The sequence below is a fragment of the Protopterus annectens genome, chromosome 6.part0, assembly GCF_019279795.1.
Source record: "Protopterus annectens isolate FY-2018-M chromosome 6.part0, PAN1.0, whole genome shotgun sequence".
NCBI lineage: Eukaryota > Metazoa > Chordata > Ceratodontiformes > Protopteridae > Protopterus > Protopterus annectens.
This window is the reverse complement of record NC_056737.1, coordinates 9,177,023-9,201,087: the sequence shown is the minus strand read 5'-3', so window position 1 is coordinate 9,201,087 and position 24,065 is coordinate 9,177,023. Positions and strand designations below refer to the sequence as shown.

Below are 24,065 nucleotides of genomic sequence, written 5' to 3'. Positions count from 1 at the left end.
TTAGAGCAAGAAAAAAAAAGGATCCCCAACAGGATACTTAGCTTTAGAAGACTTCAGGATAATTTAATTTGGAAACGAAAACTCAGGTAGCGGCCGACCGGCACTCATGCAAACTGCTTCTGCCTCCTCAGCAAAAACGACTGATGTAATGGCGTCGGCTGCTTATTTTTATACCCCTGACCTGACGTCAATCCTGGAGTGACAGCAACCGATGCAGAAATACCAAGTCTCATGTATTCAGGCCAACTGAGGGTTACTTGCAGGCAGATAACCCAATTGTGATGACTGCAACGGGCAGATAACCCAATTGTGATGACTGCAACAGTGAAACATGAAGAACATCTTGTATATCAACTCCGAGATAAATGGCAATCTCGTACTTATTATGAGAAAGTCTGACTTTTCAGCCACTCAGTCTCCCAATCAAAGGACTCTGCATTCTGAATCCCAACATTTCAAATAGGTACCCTTCAGAGAGTATTATTTTGTGAGTTGAGTTGCTACCTTTCAAAGCTTGTGTGTGCCCCTGCTTCCTTTTCTGTCCATACCTAGAATTATACAACTGTTTATTTGTCCTGTATAGTTTCACAGTGCATCAGCCTCCCTTCTCTCTGCTAGCAGTAGAGCTCTGAAGGGCTTTGCATCCAAATTTATCTTTGAGTCAGCTCAAACTGCTTAACAGTTTGGGCGCATGGAAGGTGCCCTGAAGCTTTAGATGCTGGCCGGCATTTATACCCTTGGGTATAACCCATACAGCTAAAGCTACTGCAGCAGTGATCAATATGTAGAATATCAGAATTTGTAACGGTCTCTGCTATTCATAGCAAGTGGCAGCTAAGAGAGACTTTGCACTTAACATTGCTAACTCATTCAATGAACATTACTTTAACCTCTGAATTGTTAATTAATGGAAAAAAAAAAAAAAAACTTTTTCCTTCTTCCTGGATTGATAAGCTTGGCTACGGTTACACCAGGAAACACTGGAGTCACTAATGCAATTGCTTTGTTGACTGAGCAAATGTTTTTCTTGCTTGCAATCACAGATGCCTTAACAGCGCTAAGTTTACAGCAGTAAGATTGGGGTTGACAGTTTTAAGAGATGTACCTTATGCCTTCCATGGTTTCTCTTCTGGTGTACAAGCAGCAATTTTTGATGTGGCCCAAGAACTTCCTTGGTTTTATTCTTTTTTCAGTTAATGGCAGCAAAGGTGTTCTGTGTCACAGTGTTAAGTACTCACAGTAAACGGTTATTAAAATAAGTCAACAGCATTATCATCAAGGCAGAAAGAAACAAATGGGGACTGGTTAAGTTTAAGAAGTATTATAAACCTATGTGCATTAAAATTTTATGTGCATTAAAATTGTGTTTTTTCTTTTTGTTTTTTGTCCGGGGGAAGCACTGCATTTTGTGTACCTCAGTACAGCCCTAGACTGCTAACACTGGCTGATTACTTACGTAGCCTAACATGGTATCTGCATTGGCTATATTACTGGGTTTAGTGAAAAATATCCAGTTGAAAATTTGACTATGATCTGCCTACTGCATGAATAAGAACCTTCTAAAGTTTAAACAGCTTAAACAGGTTGGATAATCTTTAATACAGCCTTATTTGCTAGGAGGATAATTATGAAACCACAATGACCCAAACACCTGTTTGAGTACACTGCTGCAATCCTGATGCAGAGCTGAGAAAGTTACAATACAAAGATTAATATAGTGTGATGAATGCAGACACAGCTTTTATGTGAGATTACGGACAGGAACAAAGATACGCTTAACTGAAACGTGGAGGCTTTCAAAATATGGTAATTTGATGCTGGCATTAAGCCGGTAGTGTTTCCTGGTGAACAGAACATTCACTGAAGATATTTTTTGCCTTCATTTTACTCTTTTTTAAATTCTTACTGTTCAGACTGTTCAAAACTGAGCACATTTCATCTACACAACACAGGAAGAAGCAGAAAAGTAGAAACACTGTTTTAAAGCATACAATCTCAGTTTGCTTAGGTAGAACATAAAGATCTCATCAAGCAACTGACAAGAATGATGCCTTTAAGTGGAGAACTCTGTCAACAGTAAGTCAGAATACACAGATACCCCAATCACATTTTGGGTGATTAAATACAGTTTGATAAATTCTAGAGAAACACCTAAGTACATGGTTACTAAGTATGTGGAACTGGCAGCTTGCGAACAAAAAGCTTTTCTCCTCGTAATGGAAAAATATAGCAACACTACATGTCTTCCTGTGATGGATATATTTTCAATAAGTTACATTACAGAGAAAAATTACTTTTAAACCCATTAACCTCTGCTATTAATGTTACATGACTGAAATCATGTATCAAAGCACAACTATTAATAGGTAAAACACTCCCTTATCTACTGAGAGAAAACACACACACACAAACACAGATATGATGTAGTGCCTTTTATTAGAGAATGGTCAAACTTTACATCAGCACCCTGACTGGAGAACGAACGTTCTCCAGCAGGGTATTAATGTATAAGTAATGCTCACTGAAAAAATTAGTCCATCGCTTTATGGCAGCATATCAAGCTGCCGTGGAACTCAGACAGAAAAAAAAAACTAATGGCTGTCATTATTTTACACTCGCTAAGCAGCGTTTTGTTGTTTATCGAGTGTAAAATGGAAAAAAAAAAAAGTGCATGTTCCTATGTCTGAGTGTATGCGTGCATGTGAGTGAAAGCTAGATCAACCAAGCTGATAATTTACACTTGCTAAGACGCACTTTTGCTGTTTAGCGAATGTAAAAAAATAAAATAAAATAGAATAAACCAAAAAGTGTATATGTGTGATTGAGGTTTTATTTTAGTCACATCTGAGTATATTTGATTTATTTTTTCCTCTAAATGACTGGAACCTCTCCCTTGTACCAAAGTTGAAGCTTGAACTGCTTTTTTTGGCGAACAGCTACAGAATACTTCCCAGTGTATTTTTTCTTCACCTTTTCTGGTTGATCTTCTTTCAGGCTCTCTAAATTTCTTCTTTGCTGGTAACCAGACAGTGTACCTTATAGCCAGTAACTGAATTTTACCCAAATTGACAATATGTCTGGCTCTTACTTCTCAGTTTCTGTTTTCACACTGGAAGAGCTGAAATTAAGCTGCTAGTCAGTGTGTAGCCATCTTGGAAGTCCAAGAGTAAATTCAATTTTAATCATTAATAACTAGGGAACCTTTGGAAGAGGCAAAAACCTAGGAAAACCATCAACCTTTGCTCAACCCACTGCCCAGCCCATTTAAATAAATAAATGATCTTAGAGGTTTATCCTGAAAGGCAGGCTTGCAATGGGGGTATGCCTAGCCAGGCACACATCCCTTCCCCTCCTTGGGCAGTGTTCACATCAATGACAGTCTAAGAACAAAGATTCCTTAAATTAGTATCATATGCCATGCAAAGATTTTTTAATATATTTAAAGGACTCTGACAACTTAATGCATGGTGGGAGTGTGATTAATCTTACTGTAATATATGGATAGTTTAAATCTAGTCCTAAAACTTAACGCTTGTAAATTCACTTTTCTTTCTTTCTAATGGCACAATTTGTCTGAAAAGGTTTAATATCTAATATTGCTTGTATGGACTTGTCATAAAATGCTTTGTATGCCAAAATGAATTTGCTTCTTATATATCAAGGGTTCCTCTTACCTGATTGAATGTTTAGGTTAGCGAATACCTAAATGTCAAATTGGTAACAGCGAAAGCAATAATAAGTGAACGTCGATTTAATACAGGGAAAGAGCTCCCTTAGCCGTTAAGCGGATTTTGCCCCTTTCCCACTGTAGAGTGATCTCGGAGTTAGCATATTTAGTTAAGGAGGGTGTGGGGGTGAAGCCCCCCCCCACTTCATTTTGGTTTCAATTTGTTTTTTTTTTCCTGCGGCCGAGGGAATTCATTCCCTATATTAAATTGGCTGTTCGTTGTTTTAATTTTTCGGTATTACCAGTATTCGCTAACCGAAACATTCGATCTGGTAATATAGACGCTATATCAATACTGTAAGATGAATACATGTAAGTATCCACAGCGTTCCTTATATGACATGTAATTTTGTTTTAATAATTCCTTGGTTAATCTTCTCTGTATAGATTTTAGGCACTACAATTGTATTACATTATAGATACAGAAAATATTATATTCTAATACAAGTTGTATGTATGCTTTATAAACATTAGACACCCAACATCCATTGCAGTTAGATTTTTAGCATTTAGCCCACTAGTTGCATAGATTTACAGATATGACCTTAATAAGCCAAAGGAGATGTTGGTAGATATTTAGATGCGGAAACCATTAAAATTAATTTAAAGTTGTTGATGTAAAAAGCTGTATTTTTATATGAACCCAAAGTGTTTACCAAACTATATATCACAAATATATCTATACTGAGCTTTAAACTAATTGCATTTATCAACACCCACTTTTAAACCAGCTGCCTTTGGCCAATTACATATTTCTTAGAGTGAAATGTCATCCTTACTTGATGAAAAAACAATATTTTGGAAACAGCATATTTAGACAGACAACATTTTTTGTTTCATGGGATTGTTGAAAAATGAATATTAAGTAATATAGAGCTGAAACGGATCCTTGTAGAACTTGCAATATGAATGGAAAAATCCTGAACGAGCATCCTTGATTTCACACACTGTAAGCTGTCAGTTAACCAGGAAGCAATCCATGTGTATAAATGATTTCTCCAGGTTTTGAGGATTCCTGATTGAGGAAGAGAATCAAAGGCCTTACCATACCTCTCAACTGTCCAGATTTTTGCAGAATGTGCAGATTTTTACCACTTGTCTGTTCCTCATAAAATTTGTTTTTGTTTTCTGGCAAATCAAAGATGCTTGAAGTGTGTGTGTGTGTGTGTGTGTGTGTGTGTATGTATATATATATATATATATATATATATATATATATATATATATATACACATATATATATATATATATATATATATATATATATATACACACACACACACACACTGACGGGTGGACAAAATCACATACAAGTACTTTATCATTAAAATACAAATAAACAGTATGCATCAGCATGTCAGTCAGATCTGCATTATATTAAAATTTCATACAATTTAAATTTCAAAACTTGGTTAGTACTTGCTACACTGCTCAACACCAGGATAAACATTGAAACATAAGTAGCAAATCCATTTATGTTCAAACAGTTTGACGTTATCACCATTTTCTGCATTAAGAAAAGCCCTCTGGATCATTCTAGTAGATTTAGGCAGACTATCACTATGACAATGTTAACTAAAGCATTGGTATTAATTTCCCTACATATATGAGACAGATGTTCCAGTACATGGTCTTTCGATTTCCTATTACTCTTGCCAAAACAGAAGCAGGACAATTTGACGCGTACACAAATAAAAATATTTTTCTGATGTATACGTTTCTATTTACAGTTAACATTTCCTTTTTATAATTCCTATATTCAAACTCAGTTTTGTTTCTAATTCATTTATTTTTAAAGGTGGTTGTGATATCAGCTTAATGACAGAAAATGTTGCTTAAAATTGATTTGCTTTGTGTGTTGATGTTTATCCTTTTTTGAACATAGCTAGTACCAAGACGGTTTTGAAATTAAAGTATATGAAGTTTTAATATAATGCAAATAATTGGGTTGAGATCATGCATAATGTTTATTTGCATTATAATTATTCGTATTATGAAATGTTTATGTATTATATTATTCACGGTAATAAAGACTGTTTTTAATGTTACATATGTAATAAAGTCCCTGTGATTTTGAATATTTAAACACCTTTACTAAATTATTACTTGTTCTATAGGCAAACTTACACGTATATAAAAGTAATCAAACTAAATTAACAAGTTCACATTTACAAACATTATGCATCACATATATTAGAGCAATAACTCATGGCTGGATGTGGATAATGATGGATTTATCCACAGTTGGTGCGGTTTGGTCATGAGGGTGAAGCCAACTCTGAGTAAATCCAGCAGGACCCACACTCAGCCATGGGTTATTGCTATTATACAATGGTATTATGTTTGTGCTGTGTTTTTGTTATTTAAGTTTGTTTGTTTTGGTTTGTATTCTACTTTTTCTGAGAAAAAATAGTTCCAGACTCTTTGTTCATCACCAAAGTTGCAATTTATATTCTACCTGGTAATATACCTGCTAGCCTTGAAGACTTCTTATCCTGGTGTTCTTCCACATACTAACAGGAAACCCTTATTCTGGGGAATTTCAACCTAGATTAGTTAACCTGTATATCAGAACAACCAAATAATCTAACAAATCTCCAACGCTACCAGCAGCTAGTCCAAATTCCAGCTAGATGTGATAAAAAATCTAAAAGGGAATCCATCCTTGAATGGGTCCTAACTAACAACCCCACATTGTACCCCCAACACAGGCAATCTCTCAGACACCTTAAGTGACCACAACATAATTTACAGGATGCGTAGTAAAACAAAATAAACCAATATCACCTATCAAATTCCACTCTTACCTGGTTCCAAAGCTACTTAACTGACAGGTACCAAGCTGTGAAATGGGAAAATTATCTCTCTCCTCAGCTGCCCATAACTATAGGAGTCCCACAGGGTTCTATCTTAGGACAACTGCTATTCACAGTCTTCACAAATGACCTCCATATCCCCAGACAGCATGCATCTATCATTCAGTATGCAGATGATACTAACAATCTGTGCTGCACAACATTTCCACCCTCCTGCAAACAACTCAACTTGCATTCTCTGACATTGAAAACTACCTTACCAAAGCCCAACTTATCCTGAATCCAGAGAAAACTCAGCTTATGATTATAACCAGTTCTAACAAAAACACTGATATTAGTCAATTCACTATCTATTCCACAAACGCTACTCCAATCGCTCCAGTGGCACATATAGGGAATAACCATAGACTCCCACCTAAAATTTGAAAGTCATCTCAACTTAACTATTAAAAAAGTACCTGCCAAACTAGGATCACTCTACCGTATCAAACCAATTCTTACCAACAACACAAGACCAGCCACTGCTCACTCCCAACTTCTACCCACCCTACGTTATGCATCTCCCATTCTGACTAATCTCAACAAAACTGAACTAAGCAAAATGGAGGCCTGCTATAACAGAATTGCCCGGTTTGCTGCAAATTGCTCAAATAGAACTCATCACTGTACTGCTTTGAGACAGCTCCCCTGGCTTGAACTGCCCAACCTCCTAACCTACAATCAACTCTGCCTCTGTCATTCTATCTATTACCTCACCAATAAGTGTCGTGCCCTCAAAAACCTAGTCCATCACTCAGCCAAAAGGCCTCTTAGATCATCAAGCAACCTACTATTAGAAGTCACCAACAGCTACAATAGCTTTGGAGACACACTATACAGTAGTTCAGTGGCTAAGAAATGGAACTCTCTCCCTACTAGCATACAAAACACATCGTCCAAAGCCTCCTTTAAAAACCTCATTAGGCAACATCTCAAGCAATGTTGGCAGTGCCATGATTGCTCCCCAGGGCTAGTGAAAGCAGATAAGGTACACATACTGAACCTAGAGTACTTGATAATAGTTTGCACTCTTACTCACAAATAATAGTATTCACTCTTACTCACAAACACTGGCTAATCTACAATGTATGTACTGTACCTGTGTACTATGTATGTATTCTACCTATGTTCCAAATTTCAGCTGTACACCACAAATCTATTAATTACCTTTATTTTTAAATTAGTATGTTTTTGTTTGTTCTCCCCACTGTAACTGTTGATGTTGCTGCATACCACTGTAAAAAACATGTCTATTGTAATTTGTGTGTATACTGATATTGTCCAAATATCTAAATGTATCTGTATTTTTCTATGTGGAGCTTTTCTCCCTGGGCCTCTGCTGAAAAAGGGCCTTTTCGGCTCAGTTAACAAATGTAAAATAAAAAATAAAATAAAAAAAAATAACAATTTTTGTTTTAATTTCAATACAAGTATATTAATTACACCGTGGTGGTGGTGCTGCGGTAGTGTTGTCACCTCACAGTAAGATGCTGTCCGGTTAGATTCTCAGCTGGAGCGTCTTCTGCGTGGAGACATGCGTGAATGTACCTTCATTGAATGTTGTGTGTCAGGGCTGGTAACACGGCACGTAAAAATCAACTACCAATCATTAGTGGACCAGAGTTCCGCTGTGGCGACCCCTAACCGGGAAAAGCCGAAAGACACAACAACAAGTATATTAATTACATAAGTAAATATATTTTTAAAGCTTTTGATGTGTATTTTGCAGATGTTTTGGGGTCCCTTGTGTTTTATAGTTGCCGGTTTGCATCTCTTATTTTACCGCATTTGTGGTGATGTAAAGGACACTGGTGAGAATGTTACTTTACAGGCATTTGAATATGTGGTTGCTTGTGGACAAATAAGATGGCTTCCAGAACTTCAATGCTTCCAATAGTTTGTAGCAAGCGCATCGTGTTTTTCTGGACTGAACAGTGGTATGATGCAAATTTTGGTAGGAGCATGATGGGCTAACTGCTGTGGTTGGATTCAGTTGACGTACTGAAGCCACGTCATGTTTCCGGTTTTGAAGTGATTAGGTATTTTTGGGACCGAATTCCCTAGAGGCTAGGGAGCCTGTGTGCAAAGTCTTCCTTGTAGTGAATTTGGTGGTTTTCTTTGTTGTATGGAAAGGCATTTTAACTACAGCTTGCTGAACAGGAACAGTTTTGCTGGAAATTAGTTTTTGTGATGAACCGGAAAATAATCTGTCTGCATTGGGTTGCTGCTCTGGATGGGGAAGGTGTTAGTAAGCGAATTTGTCAGCGGCAATGTTTTGTGTACAAAAAAAAAAAAAAAAAAAAAATCAGGTACAGTTTTGATTTCAGTTTTTTTTTTTGTAGTTTGATTTTTCTTGTACATACAACTTTGCAACAGACTTTGTAGATTATGATTACTTTCACCATGTATAAGACTGAAGTTAAATAATACTGAGACTAGTCATATTTAGTAATTATAACATTTCGGTAAATGTAAAAAACTGTGCACGACTTGGCTATACTGTGCTTAAAGACCAAAACTTGTGTTTTTCGGTTTGACTGTGGAAGTTAACAGGAGAAGTTTTTCAGTAATGAAACTGTCGTCAGGAGCATCTTTCAGTTGGGGCAGTCATTTAAAAAACTCTTATGTTGCTTTAGTTGTGGGCGACTACAATTTGCTATGAAATGCTGCTGCTGAAAAGTAGTTTTACAAGGAAGACCGAGTGCTTTTGTGTGAAACACCGGACGTTTGTAATTGTCTGGAACGGTATTTCACAGCAGTTTTATTTTCATATTGAAGACTGTTGTATAGGAAAGTACGGCTGCTCAATGATACTTTATACCAACAGGAAAAGTCTGGCCGCTATTCTCGAATTACAATGGGCACGCTGGTTGTGCTGACCAATCAGCGTGCTCATTTTTGAGTGTTAATATTGTATAATATTATATATTCTATAACAGTCAACATTAAATCAATTATTCTATTCCTGCATTCTCTTAAACATCATCCTCCTCCAAAGCATTTTTCTGCATCTACTGTTCCCACATTTCCACTCTTCTATGTAATTTACTATTCCCTTTTCTAAAGATCCCATCTCCTTTCATCTCTTTCACAGTGTTCACTACTTCAAGTACAGCTGGTTTAAATTTTAATTTCCATTTTCTCATAATTGCTTTTTTTGCCAGACACCAGAATTAAATTTAGCAAGGCCTTACTATGTCTAAGCAATTCAGAACCTGTATCCAAGCTCAAAAAATAATTTCCTTAGTTACACTCATTTGCTTGTCCCATATTCCCAACAGAGTACTCTGTACAGAATTTAAGTCTGCCAACTCATTACACTCCCAAAACATTTATTCCCAGTTACCTCTGTCTTACCCATCATACCTCCAACATCTGCAATCTACCTAAGAAAAAATTCTTAGGAGTCTGCCTGGGAGTATAAAATGCTTACGCAAACACTTCCAAGCAAAAGTCCTAAATCTTCTAGACTTCTTTGCATATTTGAGAGTCATGTATATGTTCTCCCAATGTATCTTTGTGAATTGCATATCTTATCTCTTTTCCCAATCTTTTCTGACCTCTTCTGATTGATTCCTACAGTTAGTATGCAATATTTTACATGCCCTATTAATTATTTAACAGAAACTTCTGTTCCAGATTTTTTTAATGTCACATATGCAGTTAAAATCCCTGTGATTCTGAATATTTTTTAAACATCTTTATTGAATTAAAAACAAGTGCAGGTCTTTTGTTTAGGAGTCTCCTGTCCCACTTCTCTTGACTGACATTACAATTATTAATGCCAGATAGGGAAGGCAATCACTAGCCTGCAATCCAAATGTCTTCGTGGCCTCTTTCCATTCTATTAACTTACTCTCCCAAATTATTTATTCCCAATACCTTGGTTCCTTTACCAACTTCCTCCAGTAAATTCTAGCCCCATCTTGCCTATTTTCCATATCCCTAACTGCAATCATCTTTTCAGCAAATCTTTCTCCATTCCTATGTTAACTTAGTTCTCAGTTTACTTTCTGCCGTTTTATGAATAGAATATTCTGTATGACTGTTATTCTCCTTAAAGATCTGCTTCCAAAATAAAATTCAGACTTATTTCTTAAAACTACCATGCTGCTTCAGCATTTATTTCCACTTTGAACTGTACCTTTCTGCTTGGGTTATGTACAAGAGCTTTAACTGTGTAGCTCTAAAATAACCTTTCAAATCAGGTAAACGTATAGTGTCTACAACTTCTCCTCAGGTTGATAAAAATATGCCTAACCTGCGTAAAAAACTAACTGGATTAAAATTTTACTGCTTATATCTTGTTATCAATATCCATAAGCAAGAGCTTCCAAGTTTGCAGTTTTTGTATTATCTTTTGTTTAGTCTCTTTCTACATATGCCTGTCACAGCTGTATTCTTTTTAATCCATACTCCTAAATACTTAATTTTATCACGTCCCCGTTAATATGGGTATTACTGGACCAACTGATGTGTGTGTACATAGTTTGTAGCCTTTGTTTCATCTTCATTAATTTTATATCCCAAAAAAACATGTCTCATAATATTCCACAAGACTGAGATTTTGAATGCAATAAGAGTTTTAATAAAAATCAAAGATTTTGACCAAAAGTTCAGAGTGGTTTGGAAAGCTTTTTTTCCCCCTTTATTTCTCTTGTTTGTTATGATATGAACATTCCATTTAGCTGCTTTATTTGAATGTGGTTTGTTTGTCTATAAATTACCAACTTTAACTTAGATACCTTATTACATATATAGGTGTCACAGGAGAGAGTTTCCAGGACTCTGGAACTAAACTATAAATGTAAAAGCTTGTTGAAAATTTGTCTAAGATGATGTCCAAGTGATTTATATCATAAAACAGAATGGCTGGGTTATTATCAAGACCCACGGATTTTTTTTTTTTTAATTTCACTTAGAGATTTAAATCAGAGAGTCTAACATAACAGGTACAAGGAGAAACAAGTATACTCTGTAGGCCTGTTATTTGTAATACACTAATTACAAACATGTACACACATGATGTGAAAAATATTTGTTAAATTCCTCAGCTACTGTTACAGGATCAAATACATAACTAACCTTCAATACACTGATTGAGGAATACTGTTCAACATTTCAATTAATGTACTTGTAATACTTTTTAATGTCGGATGTGTCTTCAGTGTGCTCTTTCATATTCTGATTTTCTTGAATTTTAATTTTTACTAATCTTAGTTTCTTTTTACTATAACTGGCAGTTTAAAAGTATTTTTTTCATTTTTATAAAGTTTGAAAATTTCTGAGTTCCACCTAAGAAGGACCAATATCTATTTTATTACTGTTTTTTTTACTGTTTTGTATATACATTTCAGAATATTTTCATATGTAAAATAACCAAATGTTTGACAGTACTAACTCTGCACACCAATTAGATGAATTTAGTATCTTTTTAATTTCCTGATAATTAATTTCGCTAATTAATTTAGCTAATCAAAATGCTAAGCAAAGTATTTCAGCCAGCGTTATGACCAGAGTGTCTCCCCAGAGGATGAAGTACTGTGATACCACAAATAAGATTCTTTGCATTGCCACTATATCATCAAAACATTAGCCCACATACCAGTAAATAGTGGATGCAAACCATGATAAGATAGGATGTCGGTACATTCTTTAAGAGTATAAGCAGTTTGCTGTTAAATTAATCCAGTTTGTCAGGTTAAAGTCACCCATCAACAGTATAACATTCAAAAGGCATTATTAATAATAATGTATCACTCCCTCCCGTTCGTTTTTTTAAAGGATCAAATTTTACATAACCAGGAAAGCAAACATCCATAAAATTCCAGGGTTCCACAACTGCAATTAGCTTACAATCATTATGTGTACTGAGAACCTTTAGTTCATTCACAATGATTGTTACTAAAATTTCTAGCATTACAGAAATAGAATTTGACAATTCTAGGATTCCTTGTTAGTTAAGTTTTCCGTTTCTGTGCATTTTCTATCAAGAAAAGCTTCAGGAACTACTATTATATTCGGATTTCTTACAAGTAACCTACAATTGACTTCTCTATGGTCTATAAAGCAATGTTCAAGTGAGTGCTACTGGAAGATCCGAGTCTGAAATATTCTGCCGAGAGCACTAAAACCAAAATCAGAAGCGCTATTATTACAATAGAAAAACCATTGCAGATGTACTATGCAACACTTTCTAAAAATTATACAAAAAGATTCTTCACAGTAAGAAGATAGTTAACTACCTTCAAAACAATCCTTCTACATTCATGAAACATTCAAAATATAAACATGGAGTTGAAGCAAGCTTCCTGAGGGCCACTAAGTTGCAAGCTTTACATTAAAATACGAGGCTGCCACAACAGATAGAGGAAGTACAGAACATTAGTCAAATTCATTCCATAGCGAAATGGCTCAACTGCCATCAGGTATGTCTGGAAAGGCCTTTTGGAATCAAACAAAGGACGCCCACCCTTGAAAAATATATCCAAAGCTTTCACCAACTAAGGCAAATAAGCAAGCAGAAACAAGCAAGCAGTCAGCTGGCTACAGGAGCGTAGGCTTAGAGTATCTGACAGAATTTTATAGAAGGCATGCATTCTCATCTTCTTAAAAATTAGTCAAAATATAAAGGGTTCTGTTGCCTCTGTTAGGAACCATTGTAATTCAGACTGTTTGCAATACTTTTTACAAAAACTAAAAGTGGTTAATAAAAAGCAATGACTAGCTAAACCTATAAAAAACACAGGTAAGCCATGTATGCTTTGTCACCTAATTAAAAAACACAGTTAACACTTTGCTATCTCTGTTAGAAGCCACTATAAATCAGACTGTCTGAGATGCTGTTAACCTGGGACATCTAAAAGTGTGCAGAGAAAAAAAAAAGTTAAACTGTCGAAAGAGTTAGCAGTAGTGGTCCTACAGAAACTTGGCCATTCAGAAAAACTCAGTAAATGCTTACAGAATTAATGACAGCAGAAGTACCATTTCAGCAAATGGACAAGAAGCCCAACGCAAACTAAGAAGTGTGGACATATTAAGGAAAAAATAGAACCAATCAGCAACATTTTGTGTTGAGTAACGAGTTAAAGCCAGACTTTCAAAAATGTAGGAAGATCTAGCAAAAATTCAGAGAATTCTCCAAAACAGCAGAATCTTGTGCCACTGGAAAAATCACTTTACCAGTAAGTTATCTCCTGTGAAGGATAAAAAGAGGCAAAACCCGAAAGTAGGGTTTTCTGACCCCTTCACTAAGTAATGAAAAGGCAACATACATTGGTTTTAAGTGCCTTCTACCTTTTGGTTGAAAACATTCTATCCAATAGGGCACAAGGGAATCCAAACAGTTTGCTGAACATACGACTGGAAGTACTCACATAATCTGTAAAGGAAAATGAGAAACTCGCTGCTCAATGATCTTATACACCACAGCTATAAGATAATGGGGTTGGGCAATTCATGAAAATTCCCACACGGAAGAACTGATTTAATGAAAATTATTCCAAAAGGGACTGAAATCAAACTAATTGTTGGCCACCTGGCTTCAGAGAATTGACAATAGAAAAGTGTAGGCTAAACAATACGAAGATCAGAGCTACTGATCCAGCACTGCAAGGTGGGCTCGTAATGACCTAAAGCATACAAAGATTGAGATGTTATTGTAATGGGCAAGACAGAGTGCCATCTCACTATGACTGAAGTCATGTAAATAACATAGATCATGAGCTTCTTGGGAGCAATAAACAAACAATGGCCCTTGTTAAAGACAGCTGGAAAGTACAGAAGGAAAAGAAAACACACTAAATGTGGCAAGTTGACTTTACTAACCTCCTGTCTAACAAAAGAAAAATGTAGTACGACTTTGACAGCAGACACATACAGTGAGGACTTGCAACTTTATCAGAGTGCAAAAGCTGACCAAAATGCAACATTAAGTAAACCGAGCTGGCTACTGAATATGGAGTTTCAAAAAGCGTGGCAAATGATCCCACTTCACAAGGCAAACTGTACAGGAATGTATCCAAAGTAGTGTAATCACCTGTTTAATGCAGACATTATCCATCATACACAGACTGCAGGATTAACTGAAAGGATGAACGGATTGCTGAATGTACTACTCAGAAAACTAACAGTGAAGCACACTTCACAAGGAAGGGCAAAGATGCCATCTCAAGCAGTCTTTAACCTCAGACCTCAATGGGACTTCACATTTTCTTGAGCATGTACGCAATACAAACACCAGCAGTGCCCCTCAAGGACCAGCAAAACAACTCATGGATAGCGTTCCCGGCCAAGAAAAAGACGGAGTCAGAAGGGCATTAATCCACAAGGGAAACGAACACCTAGCAGTTTAAAAAAGGAAATACTTAAGAGTTAGGAGTACAAAAACCTAAAATGTGTTCTCCTGTCCATATGCTATGACAGTTTTGTCAAATGACATACTTTCAACTACGCATCTGCACTGCAACTAGATCTTAAAGATCATGTCAAACACTTTTTTTCTAGTTAGAAAAAGCATTACCTGCAAGTACGGAACATCTCTGTTCTTGCAAGTAGTTATTTTGAATAAAACTAAGGATTTTAATCCAAAAAGAGCTGAAATAATGCACTTTAAAATTCATGCAGTTTGCAGAAGTGCGACTAATGCAGGTGGCATATCTTGTTTCAGTCGGTATGCTCTCTTTGGACATACTATCACTCTGGAAGAAACTCGGTCATCAACGTTTTAAATTGATCACCAATTGTAAACTAGTTTTAGGATTCTTTACCAATAAATAGCACCCCCCACCCCCCACACACACAAACACACACACCCCTGCTTTAAAATGACGCAGGAAAACATCCAAACAAAAATGTTACAGGAACTTGTTCACATACATGATCACTAGTTTCATACAGCCTCAAGAAACATCATCATTAATATGCAGCTGCCCCTGCCAAAAAAATTGTTATAATGGCATTTGTGATGGACTTCTACTTATTACATGAATTTTAAAATGTAATATTTAAGCTCCCCATAGATTAAAATGATTCAATTTATTGAAAATAAATAACTGCAAGCATGAATATAGGAAGATATTCCGTACTTAAAAGTTTTTTTTAAACTAGGAAAAACCAGCATTAGACATTACCTTTAACATGGCAAACAGCATTCAACAGCAAGGGCTGACCCTTATCTGTTACTCACTATGGACATGTGTAGGCTTACCATCCGTCCGGTTTTTGTGCTCCTGTCCAGGCGTCCGGGCGGTTTTTAAAACGTCCGCGATTTGTCCGGGTTTTACAATCCCGACTCAGAATTCGAATCCACGCATGCGCGGAAGGTAGAAGAGCTCGCGCGAGTCGCGAGAGCGGCGCGACTGTGTTTGCGCGGGCAGAAGCAGAACTGTATGTGTCAAGGAGTGTCCGGGGAGGACCCAAAGCAACAGATAGGGTTGCCACCTTTTCAAATGCCCAAAGTGGGACATTTTTGGTACAAACGTTAGATTTTGCAGGGAGAAACATACCTACGGCTACTACAAAGGACAGAACTTTATGTTTTTGCCTAAATAAAAGCTTATTCTTGTAGCATTTTAGTTGCTTATTCTGTTTCTTATAACATTTAGGTGTTTCAGATACAGAATAACTGTTTTATGCAATTATTAAATAAAATATAGGAAATAATTCTATCCTAAAATCTCAGGACATTTGCCATTTTTTTCAATTTTTTTGCAGGACACAACTGCCCAAAGAGGGACTGTCCCTCGCAAAGTGGGACAGGTGGTAACCCTAGCAACAGATCGTCGGAGTCAGACTTGAAGTGAGACTCTCACTGTTAGTGAGAAGGAGGTCGAGAGATGGCACAAATAAAGGTGTGTGTGACCGCTTCTGTTTTACCCTCTCTGCTATATGGAACACAGTGAAAATATTTTTGGTACAGTTACAGTAAGTCGGTCTGCAACCCGTATTGTAATGTCACTGATTTTGCATTTTCCTTCTCACACAGACACAAGTAAATTCGATAAATGTATAGAGCATTTATAATGACCGGCAATGTTGCAGATTCTAATTTACTTTGTTGTTGCTGAATTTTCACTGAAGGGACAGATAAGAGGCCTGGAGGGTTACAATGCCTTTAAAACTAGGATTTTTTTAAAATTTTTATTCATTCTGTCAAATTGAGACAGCTGAGCTGCATTCAGCCAGCAAAGTCATTATAACTGTGTGTGTGTGTGTGTGTGTGTGTGTGTGTGTGTGTGTGTGTCACTGAGTTGCTGCGTGTGTTGTCAAGAGTGATGTTTGTGTATGGAAACTAGACGTGTATGAACTGGGCTTTTTCAGTGCTCATAATTTGAGCATTTTATTTTTGTGCTTTGTAACAGTGGCTTATTTTTGACAACCAGACACAACTATGTGGTGTTCACTACCAAATTGTTGCAATCTACATTTCTGATTTAAACTGAAATGACCTTCTGCTACACATTACAAGAATTTACTTACATGATGGAAATTATTTAGCATTTTCCTTAAGCTACACCTTTGAAAAAACATGTTATTTGATTAAAAGTAATCACAAACTGAATCTTCACATTTACTTTATTCTTAGGAAAATCTGTTTTATTCTAACCTGTCCAACTTGACAGTTGCAGAACATTTTACAATTCGGAATCTATTTTCCTTTTCATCCTATCCTTCAAATTTATTTGGTTCACTCCGTGTGGATGTGGAAAAGGTAGATGACATATTCTGTTCAGTAGGAAGTTGCTAATGGATACATAAAGGACACCAGTTAGTTAAACAAACTTGTCAATAATAGTCTCTTTTCTTTCCAACTGTTTCACTTTTTTGTTTCACTATGATGGTGATTGGAGTGCAGCCCTATTAATAATGGTATTGTTGCATTCTTATTTCTCTACTTTTTGTTTCATTTTGTGAGGCTGGTTGGACAGAGATGTATGTCAAGGCTTTTTCGTGAACATAGCTCTTTTTTTTTCATTGCGATGTCAGACAGATGGACAAGGCTAACCTAAGCATAGCCAAGTAAAAAAATGAAAATGTGCTTTCACACATGGCCTTAGTAGTAGTTATACATAGAAGTTTACTTGAAAATAGAAAATGGTAGGAATTTCAGGGGACAGCAGCCACCTTGCTGGATGCAGGCATTATTATTAGGAACAACAGAAATGGTAATAGGCATTTTCATCAGTAATTGTATACGAATTCCCTTGTTGTACTACATATGTTTGAAAACACACTTGTTCTTCTGGTGGGGGGGGGGGGGTACAGGATGGTGGCAGCCCCCGTGCTGGATACCTGCATTATTGTTAAATAATTATAGAAAACAGATGAAGTCCATCACTATTACTGAGAAAAGCAGTTCTCATTGTTACTATGATTTTGGTGAAGCTCAAGCATAACAGTGTATGTCTGGGTTCCTTATGTGTATTATCCAGTACTAAGAGGCCACATTTGCATGGCTGTCACTCAACCAGTGTTGGATATCTCAAGACATGCCCGCATCTGTGCAAAAATTAAATGGGGTGCTTAAAGTACATTAGACAGAAACATCAAATCCAGGCTGTACAAATAATGCATATAAGCACAGTAATGCACAGTTTAAGCACTGAAAGTAAGATGTGAGATATAACAAATACTAACAGCTGCACATGAACAAAGGTTTTGTTCAACATATAAAACAGTAAGAAAATGCACCAGAATTTCCATGAAGATCAAACAGGTTCAAAGGCAGGAATGTACTTGCTGAGAAAATGAGTTCACCTGCATTATACTATTCATGATATTAATGATAATATCCAAGCCTTATTTGTATGTGCAGTGTTAATTATGCAAATAATAATGTATACTAATGCACATGGATTCCTTATTTATGCTCATTTGGTACCATAAAATTAGGACATGTAAGTGATGCATCATATATATGTAAGGTTTCAGGTGGATGCATTTTTATTATTATTAATATTTTTTGGCGGGGGGGGGTGGATTGCTCAGAATGTTTGCCTTGTGGTAATGGACCTTTTACTTTTATGACATTTATTTGAGGTGCAGAATTTGTTCATTGCAGTAGGAAAGCAGTATTGACAGAATTGTCATTCTTTTGTGATGTTTGTTAATGATTTGTGTTTAGATTACTTATTTTACTTGTTTTGTATGTCTGCATCATATCAGTTTTTGCAGTTCTTATCAATTGTTTTTGTAATTCAGAGTGCCTTTGACTTTGCATGTTCATTAATATTTCCTATGTAACTACCTTATATTTGTAATTCTGAGTGCCTATGACTTTGCATGTTCATTGAAATTATTTTTGTATTTCAGAGTGCCTATGACTTTGCATGTACATTGATATTACCTTTGTAATCAAAATATTTGATCTGTAATAATTCCTTGTTTTGGAGCTTTTCTCCCCGGGCCTCCACTGAAAACGGGCTACCAACGCTTAGTGGACCTCCCCGGTAATCAAACTGAAATAAATAAATAAATAAATAATTGTGAGTATTAAATTACATTGTACTGAATCTACAGGACAGCAGGAGACAACTCACTTCCCTCTAATCTGTCATCTGCCTTAGAAGTGCTGTTATGATGTTGCCTCCTTTCCATCTTTACTTTCCCCCTTACTGTTTCTCTTCCTTTCTGTGACCTGTTGAATGACTTTGTGGATTCCCGGTCTGCCACCCATTCTGGGAATATTTGCTTCTATTATTCATAAAATACCATGCAGAGAATATTTACATAACTAGATAACTGCATATGACAGTATTTATTTGTAAGAAAGGACAGGGTTACAGTAAGCTCATTACATTTGTTATAGACTTGCAGTCATCTTTGCAGGCTTTAGCCGTAACGGTAAACTAAACAGAATGCCAGTCTATCACTTGTGGTCCATAACTTGTGCAATAATCATTTAAACTTGAGATTGTTTTTTGTGTGCTTTTCACTTTTTTTTACTTTGATCATGTTTTTCCCATGAAACTAGTTGTTGTCAGGCAGCAGGTCTTTTTTGGATAAGAAACTTTTTTCCAAGTGGGATAACATGTAGCTATTTTTCATAATAAGTTAAAATGGTGAATTGACATTTTTTTTGTTGGCATCTGATTATTGTTTTGGATAATTTGATACAGCCGCAGTAGCCGCACAAGTACATTGTTATAATTCTTGGTTGTTTTTGTACCTGTCACTAATTTCGGGAGTAGTGTAGCACAGCACATTGTCTCAACTTCACAGAATTTCTTAGAATGTCCATTTTTTTCTCATTTGTGGTTTGTTCCTCATAATGTTTCTTCTTTTCTGGCAAAACTTTAAGGATTGAAGTCACTAAATAATGCTAGAGACTTGTTATATGCTTCATCATCTCCTTCAGAACTTTTATGCTAATAAAAAATTGCTAGAATAACATGTTTTGTAAGTTTACACAAGCATTATTTAATATCTGACCTGATTTTTGAGCCTTTGTCTTCCCTTTCTTTTTTTCTGTTATCATTAGTGAAAGTGAATCGCATAGTCAGCTTGAAGACTTGAAATTTAACAGTTTAGCTCATGAAAATGCCATGGAGAAAGCACTTAACCATATATGTTACTGTGGAGTCGCAACAGATGGTAGCAATCATGGTTCTCTGAAGTTATTTCCGATCCTCTTGCAGTATTTTGACTGGAAAAAAGGTGGCATACAGTCGAAACTTGATGTTCACAGCACCCCTAATGAAACTGCAGATACAATTTCCAGATGCATTAGGGACACTTTAGACAAGCACCACTTATTTCAGAAATGTATTGACTTCGCGGGAGATAATTGCAATACTAATTTTGGCGGTGTCAGGCGTGGAGCTGATGGCTGTAACGTCTTTGCTAATTTGAAGAGGATGAAAAAGAGTGGAACATAAGTTGGAGTTGGCTGTCCAGCACATGTACTAAACAACTGCGTGCAGCATGGCACTGACACACTTAATGTTGACACTGAGTCAATATTTCTAAAAATTTACAACTAGTTTTCAATTTACACCATTCAAACTAAACAACTGAAAGACTGTTGTGAATTAATTAAGGTGGAGTATCACCAGCTGCTTTACCACAGCAAAACTAGATGGTTGTCATTATTTCCAGGCATTCAGCGGCTGTTGCAGATGTTTCCCGCTTTAAAGTCTTTTTTCCTGTCTCAAAAAAGTCCGCCTATTCTAATACGAAAGTTCTTTGAAAATGAGATGAGTGAAGTTTACATTTACCACGTGCATTCACTGATGAGAGTATTTCATTCGCACATTGAAGAAATTGAACGTGAAAACAACTCGTTGCTGGAGGTTATACACTGCTTGAAATCTGTTCACACTGTTCTCACATGCCGTGCGCAAGAGGGGTTCATGTCAATTAAGGTGAAAGAACTGTTAACGAAGTTGCGTAAAGATGGACTAGAAGACTGTTGTGATGCTTTCTGTACACAGGTGGCCACAATGTATAGAACATGTCTAGAGTATCTGGAAATGTGGACAGAACCAGTGGAGGAGTTCAGTAGATTTGCATGGATGACATTAATTGAAATTCCAAGTTGGAATGAAGTTGAACAAACTGTTATATCTCAGAGAAAAGGGCGTGCGTGTTGTCGATTCCAAATGTTTTGATCAGTTTTGCAATTTGAAGAAATTTGTTGAGGCTAATCTTAACGAGGAAGACTTCAAAGAGATTCTGACTCATGAGAGATGGGTGAAATACTTCAACAGTTGCAAGAACGAGGAATGTTTCTCAGAAATTAATGTGATCGCAGTGTTTTTCTTTGCAATTCCGGCACATAACGCAAACTCTGAACGGGTATTTTCACTGATGCAAAGCCAGTGGACAAAGGAAAGGAACAAGTTGTCGGTTGAATCAATAAAAGGAATTCTGTTCGAGCAGCATCATTTAAACATATGTCGTGCAGAGACTTTCACGCATACCTCTGCACCCAGCCGAATTTACTGAAAGCAATTAGTTCTTCCGAAAAATATGCTTGGGCTAAAGCACAGGCTCAGTCAGACTTGTCATATTTTTCGGGGAACCAAGAAGCATGAGGTAAGGATCTTGATTTCTGCAACATAAACTAGCTGTTAATTAAATATTAAAGTTGTATATTATAAGTTGTAAATCCAAAAAGACAGGGAAGAAACCACGATACAGCACGAATAACCAACACTTATAATTATTATTCGAATTATTCGACTTTATTATAAGTGTTGGTTATTCGTGCTGTATCGTGGTTTCTTCCCTGTCTTTTTGGATTTACAGTTTGTGGTTTGCCTGTCTTTATTACCATATATTATAAGTTGTTTTGATTTTAATGAATAAATAATTGACATTAAGTGGCAACAGTTAATTATTTTGATTGCTATTGTTAGGATTATTATTTAAACTTAATGCTTCATTCTTGTAATTGAGATCTGAGGAAGCGTGGTTTTCCACATGAAAGCGCTCATCCGTCTGTTTTACTGTCTGATATTAAACTGGATTTTACAATTTTACTATTGTGGCGGTCCTTCCTTGCTTGCTTTGTGGTACTGTTAAATATATTACATATAAAATAGTGCATTATATATACCTTCTCTATTCTTCACACCGAATTGTTGTTTGTATTTGTAATTTGTTGCATGGCCAGAGGTGCTGAAGGCAGAAGCTATGTTTATGGTTGAATTTAAAACTGTGTAACATTTTTTTTTTTTATTGTTATTTAACAGATGAGGGTCTGCTATGCAAGTTTTCAGGCCAATCAAAAATCGCCACGGAGCTACTTGTTTAATGTGGAACTGCGATGTTCTGCATTAAAGACTAAAGACCTTTTTTTTGGTCTTCACCTATTGTGAAAGACCTTAAGACCTTTTGTCCCGACAAAGAATCTATCGTCCTCTTTTTTTGTATAACCAAATATGGTAACCCTAGACATGTGCTTCTCTGATGTCAACCGTTAACTGGTTATCTTTGGGCTGATGCAACATCCAAGATCCAAGGAATTTAATATCCAGCATGGAGGGTTTAGCTGTCCAATTTTTTCAGTTTTATCCCAAAGCACCAAGCATATACTTTGAGGTGTTTTACGCCTTGTCACTTTACAGTCATCATTTGCCTCACCCTACTAATTGGGCCATTTGCTCCTTCACCAGATGCAGGGGGTCAGCAGTAAAGCATGATTAATTAAGGCAGCCACCGGGGGGGGTTTGTTTTTTGTGCTTTTGGTACCTAACCCCACTGCATATGTCTTGTACTGTCCCCAGGGTTTGGTGTGCTCCCACATGAGCTCTGATTGCTCTCAGGGATTCTACTGCAGCAATGTGCGTCCAGCCATTCACCCACTTATTTAATCTCTGGTCGCCTACATCACAGCCAAGGTTTTATTCCTCTGCTCCACCATAGCTTGCTACAGTATAGGTTCATAGGTCGTTAACTTAGTGTGCAGTCAAAGGGTACCACTGAGGAACTTAGAAATTGAAATGTCACAGCACAGGATAACAGCTTCAAACAACAAGGTGTAAAAAGTAGAATAAATTAAAGGTATTTCAAGTAGAAAGTTTTTAGTAATACATGTAGATGCTATTAAAATGACTCACGCAAACAAATATGCAAAAATATTACATACAAGCAAGTCCTCACCAGATCAGTTGAAATTAAAAGACAAACTTTGCAGTGTATAAGAGCCAGCTTTCAAAGAGCCATCCCTAGACAGCTACACACCATCTATCTCTCAAGCTCAGATGTGCACCCCACCAAAGTGCATGGCATGATGTTAACGCAATAGGTCAAGAAAGTATATCTAATTTCCATGTCTCCAGTTCTGCCCACAATTAATATGGGGTAAGCCATGACTAGAAGAAAAAGAAAGTTAAAAAAGGACAAAAATTATAAAGCAACAAATACATTCTTAATGTATTGGATGATATCCAAAGAGAACCTTCTCTGACCAGTCCTAGACAGGTAAATCCTCTCCACCAGTCAGAAAGTGCTCTTAGCTCCAGGAACACAAGTGTACATATGATATAAGCTGTGACAACATGAACTAAATGCTTATGTACACCTCCTCTGTTCCACCTTGCTCATGTGTGCTAACACTACCCTGGTCCCTAACCACAACTATACACATTACCTCATGAAAAAACTTTTCCTCTAACAGTAGCACGACGCAGCACTTCCTAATCAACAGCAAACACACATTAAAACTAGCCCCTTACCCACCCTTACTCAAAACCTAAACCACAAACACATGGCACACGGGCACCAGTATACACCAAAGTTAATGCATTAGCACAGACGACTCAGCCACTTCCCATAACCAAAAGTGCGTCCTCTACACAAAACAGGGCAGTGGACATTCTTACATTGGGTAAATCTCTCACTCGGTGCTCTTGATTAAAAAAGGAAGCAGTACACTCTCATCACCAGAGACAGAGTTAACGGCTTCCATATACACATGCATGTTTATGTGTATCAGGAGCGTGCACACACCCTGGCTGCAAGTGCTTGTTTAAACCATC

At 36.6% G+C, this 24,065-nt stretch overlaps 1 protein-coding gene across 3 annotated transcripts in view; it reads right to left on the bottom strand.

Annotated features, from left to right (window-relative positions):
* Nucleotides 1-24,065, bottom strand: part of PC (pyruvate carboxylase) — a 2,844,646-nt gene that overhangs the window by 2,802,063 nt on the left and 18,518 nt on the right. The window contains exon 1 of one of the 3 annotated variants that reach the window (XM_044073795.1): nucleotides 15,791-15,910. The exons of 1 other annotated variant lie outside the window; for it this stretch is intronic. In XM_044073795.1, the coding sequence (XP_043929730.1) occupies nucleotides 15,791-15,793 (3 nt within the window). In that variant the 5' untranslated portion in view covers nucleotides 15,794-15,910. Of the gene's footprint in view, nucleotides 1-15,713; nucleotides 15,911-24,065 lie in introns of those variants that run through there. One more of the 3 variants, XM_044073794.1, reaches the window with a different exon arrangement.